The sequence below is a fragment of the Dipodomys ordii genome, unplaced genomic scaffold (genome assembly GCF_000151885.1).
Source record: "Dipodomys ordii isolate 6190 unplaced genomic scaffold, Dord_2.0 Scaffold138, whole genome shotgun sequence".
Classification (NCBI taxonomy): Eukaryota; Metazoa; Chordata; class Mammalia; order Rodentia; family Heteromyidae; genus Dipodomys; species Dipodomys ordii.
In genome coordinates, this window is record NW_012267354.1 from 1076487 (window position 1) to 1080689 (window position 4203).

General features: G+C 48.4%; 1 protein-coding gene across 1 annotated transcript in view; it reads right to left on the minus strand.

Annotated features, from left to right (window-relative positions):
- The window catches only part of LOC105996876 (E3 ubiquitin-protein ligase TRIM39), a 19170-nt gene that overhangs the window by 2651 nt on the left and 12316 nt on the right, over window positions 1-4203 (minus strand). Inside the window, exons 5-6 of the mRNA XM_013031115.1 lie at window positions 3859-4043; window positions 22-124 (exon numbers count right to left, since the gene is read on the minus strand). Of these exons, the coding sequence (XP_012886569.1) occupies window positions 22-124; window positions 3859-4043 (288 nt within the window). The remainder of the gene's footprint in view (window positions 1-21; window positions 125-3858; window positions 4044-4203) is intronic.

The window sequence follows — 4203 nt, forward strand, 5'->3', positions numbered from 1 at the left end:
TCGCCGGCCCGCGCGCCTCTCACCGCCGCAGGACGAGCCTCTTGGCGATGGTCTTCTCCGTGTAGCAGTAAAACCTCGCTAGAGCCTGGTTCTCGGGGTCCTGCGCTAGGACACAGTGCGCGGCCTGGGGACGCCAAGCGATCACTATGGGGCCGACGGCACGGGCCCCGTTCCCCACGCTATCCTCGCGGACTCACCTGGTACAAGAAGCTGAGCCTCTGGAAGGCCTCACGATCCTTCACCTGCCCCGCCATAGCTCAGAGGGAAGACGTACGCGCAGGCCCCGCCCCGGAGCCCCGCCCCCTGAGCTCGCGCGGCGCCTCCTGGGAAACGTAGTACCTTGGCCCGAAGCCCCACAGGGGCACTTTTGTCAACACATCCCCCCAGGGATTCCAGGGCTCCTTTATTTTGGATGTCTTCCAGACTTCCTCAAAACTATAATCATGTATTAAGTAGAGACTAGAGAGGCTAGTATAGTAGGAGAGGATCTTAGTAGTTGGACATTTCCAGGACAGAAATCTAATTTCTTCATAGAGCTAAATTGGGAGAGTTTATCTCCCATCTCATTCTCCTGAAGCCAAAGGTAGGTGCCTGGAAGAACTACAGACGGAAGAAACAGAGGTTTTATCTTTTAACTATTGGTTTCCCTGTAAATCCTAGCTAATTAGGATGCTGAGATCTGAGGATGGCAGTTTGAAGCCAGTGAGGGCAGTAAAGTATGTAAGACTCTTACCTACAATAAACTAATTTTTTAAAAAAGCCAGACGTGCCAGGAGCCTGTGGCTCAGGCCTGTAATCCTAGCTACTCAGGAGGCTGAGATCTGAGGATCACAGTTCAAAGCTAGCCTGGGCAGGAAAGGCTATGAAACTTTTTGGGGTCCGGTTGTGGGGCCTGAACCCTGGGCCTGGGAGCTTGTCCCTCAGATCTTCAGCTCAAGGCTAGCTCTCTACCTCTTGAGCCACAGAGCCACTTTTGGCTTTTTTTCTTTTTGCTTATGTGGTGCTGAGGAATTGAACCCAGGGCCTCATGCATGCAAGGCAAGTGCTCTACCACTGAGCCACCTTCCCAGCCCCAAGCCATGAAACTCTTATCTCCAATAAACCACCAGAAAACTGGAAGTGGTGCTGTGGTTCAAGAGGTAGAGTGCTAGCCTTGAGCTGAAGAGCTGAGGGACAGTGCTCAGGCCCAAAGTTCAAGCTCCATGACTGACAACAACAACAAAAAACAGAAGTGGAACAGTGGCTCAAGTGGCAGTGCATTAGTCTTGAGCAAAAGCAGCTCAGGGACAGCACCCTGAGTTCAAGCAGGCATGTACACACAAAGCACTGGTGCTTGTGGGGGTGAAAGTGGAAAGGATCAACAGTGGAAAGACTATGGAATGTGGAACAAGGATGGAGGGGAGTGGCCTAGACCCTCAGAAAACACAGGCTTACTTCCATTTTTGCATTTAACAATGAAATACATTTGGTATTACACAGCCTGGCCACAAAACAGGTGATCTTCACAGCATAAAAACCTGTTAAACTTGTCAACAGTATCCTCTACCAGTCCCTCCCCACCAATACAGCCCAACCCAAGCCAGACAGACAACACTCCTTCCTCTGATGGCTTGATGTCTCCCATTTGTAATGACATCCTTTGTTTTCCTCTGACTCAGTTAATGACTACTAGTGCCTGAGGTCAGAAGCTGAGGGATGCAAACTGGGGAATGGAAGGGTTGGGGTTGAAAAAAGTATATTGAATTCTAAGAAGTGCAGTGTGAGTCAGAAGAAGGTAAGACTCCCCCCTCCCACCCTATCCCCCCTTTCCATTGCAGACCTCTGCCAGGCTGGATAGAGAACCAGGCCTCTAGCCCACAGGATGGAAATTAGCTAAGGCTTCCTCAGTGTAGTGTTTCACATCAAGCGTGTGGTTAAAATTTAGATTCCCAGGCCCATCCAGACCTCAGTCAAGCACTTAAGGCCCATTAATATGTGTTTTTCACACTCAGGGATTCTTATACATCAAGGTAAGACCATTATCAAATTATCACACAACACAGAGCTCACTTCAGTGGATCCTTTGTTCATATTGTTTAACAACCGAAGTATCTTGCCACAAAGAACCACAGTCAAGGCACAAAGGTAAGAGGAGGAGAGTGGACAAAGTCCTGTTGAGGTGGTAGGAGGAACTCAATGCCCTCAATAAACTGCAGTTTCTTGTCTCAGTCTTCAGAGCAGCAGATAATCCCAGTTGTTTTAGTTTGGTTTGACATGCATCACTTTACCTTTTTTTGACAGTGTATGTACCCTACAGGTTGTTTATTTTGGCCTAAGATAAAAAATGATATACATTCTTTAAAGGGGAATGGCGAAAAGTGAAGGATGCCAACAAACACGCACAAGGCTGTTGTTAACACTCAGTTCTGGGTCAGATGCTCACAGGAAAAAAGAAGTTGCCTATCTGGTCCTTCCTTATATATACCAACTTCTACCCTGTCATTAGGGTGAGAAAGACTGCTTCAGACTCTATCACCCTTCCTTCTTTCCTTTCTTCCTTCTAAAGACACCTGAACCAGGTAACAGGGCTGACTACTTGGAAGTAGTTACTTAGTGACATTCTTTAGGGGCTTTAAGTAGACATACCTCTTTCTTCTAATACTTGACTCTACCAATTTCTCTTGGGAAAACTGTGGAAGGGTAGATGTGTCTAGCACGATCTCTTCTACCTCACCACTGGAGAGGAGCCACGTAAGCAACTTCTTGGAGACAACCAACTGTAAGGAGGCAGGTAAGAAGCAAGCTCTACAGGGACTTGAGTTCTTCCCACTCTTTCCTTCTCCCTATGTTCCTTGTTCCCTACTTCTGGCCAGTCCTACTCATAGTGGCAACCTTACCCTGGGAATAAGATCAAAGACATCTCCATCTTCTTTATTAGTTTCTAGGGTTATGTTCCTTTAGCCCTCTTCCCTGATCGTCCTTCTAACATTCTTGGTGCTCAGTCTCTGTCCTCAGGCAAAATTGCGTAACTTTTGGACCTGTGACAGCAACTATCCTTCATGTTTTTTCAATGTTCCTCAAGGAACAAAATGGAATCGTTTTTTGGGTCAAAAAACAAACAAACAAAAAACAACCAAAACCAAACAAACCACCAAAGGTTTCAGTTTCATTTTGTTTGGGCAAGTTGGACCCTCTCCTAGACTTCTTTGTTTCTGCAAAAGCCTCTCCATCCTTCCTGACCTGTCCTTGTGCAATAGAAAACCTGATGGATGACAGGGCTACAGTTCCCTGGCAACCAGCCCCCCTTCCTACGGTGAGGAGGAGACGCAGCTGTGTTGTCATGCAGCCCAGGCCTACTTATTCCTCAACACAAAACATAGTGACCGCCAGGGTGTTTTTCCAAGATGACTCAGACCTGGAACTCGGCAAACACCAAGACATTCCAGCGGGACACAGGAATAAAGGCCCATAGCTCTTGACCCTGCCTCATCCCAATAAAACCTATTTGCCAACCTGTCATTCCCAATCTGTTGGTGGCCGGATGGTAAGTGGTGCAGCATTCTTCCGACCAGCCCGGATGCCTGGATAGAAGAGGGGCCAAAGTTTCTCTGTAAAAGTATCAGTGAAGGTGTAGATATGAGAGCGGTCTGTGACGTTGTAAAAAGACAGCGTGCCAGCCTCATAGTCTAGGAATATGCCCACTCGCTTGGGCTTCACTTTGATGTGCAAAGGGGTAAAAGGTGTGGTGGTGGCTGCGTACTTGTCCCCATTCCACAGGCGCACCCGCCAGTAGCCAGTCTCAGGGAGTGGAGTCAGTTCGCCCTTTCGACTCACGGAGTCCCTGCACACACCCACTGCCCAGTGGGTCTTGTCGCCTACTTCCACCTCCCAGTAATGTCGACCTGAGGTGAAACCTTCAGTAGCTAAGACGCAAGGGTAGTAGGTGAAACGCTGGGGTGTGTCAGGGAGATCTCGGAGTCTTGTCTCTACAAACTTGACACTCTTACGATCTTCTGACAGTACGAGGTTAGGATGAGCTGTCTCAGGGTCCAAGGTCACATCCGCTGAGAAGAAGCCAGAGAAGGGAGGTAAATGAGGACACTTTTTCACTTTTCCAGCCTGCAAGTACATAGTTTGGATCCTTAAAAACACCAGATGAAGCTGGGCACTGGTGGCTCACGCCTGTAATCCTAGCTACTTCAGGAGGCTGAGATCTGAGGATCG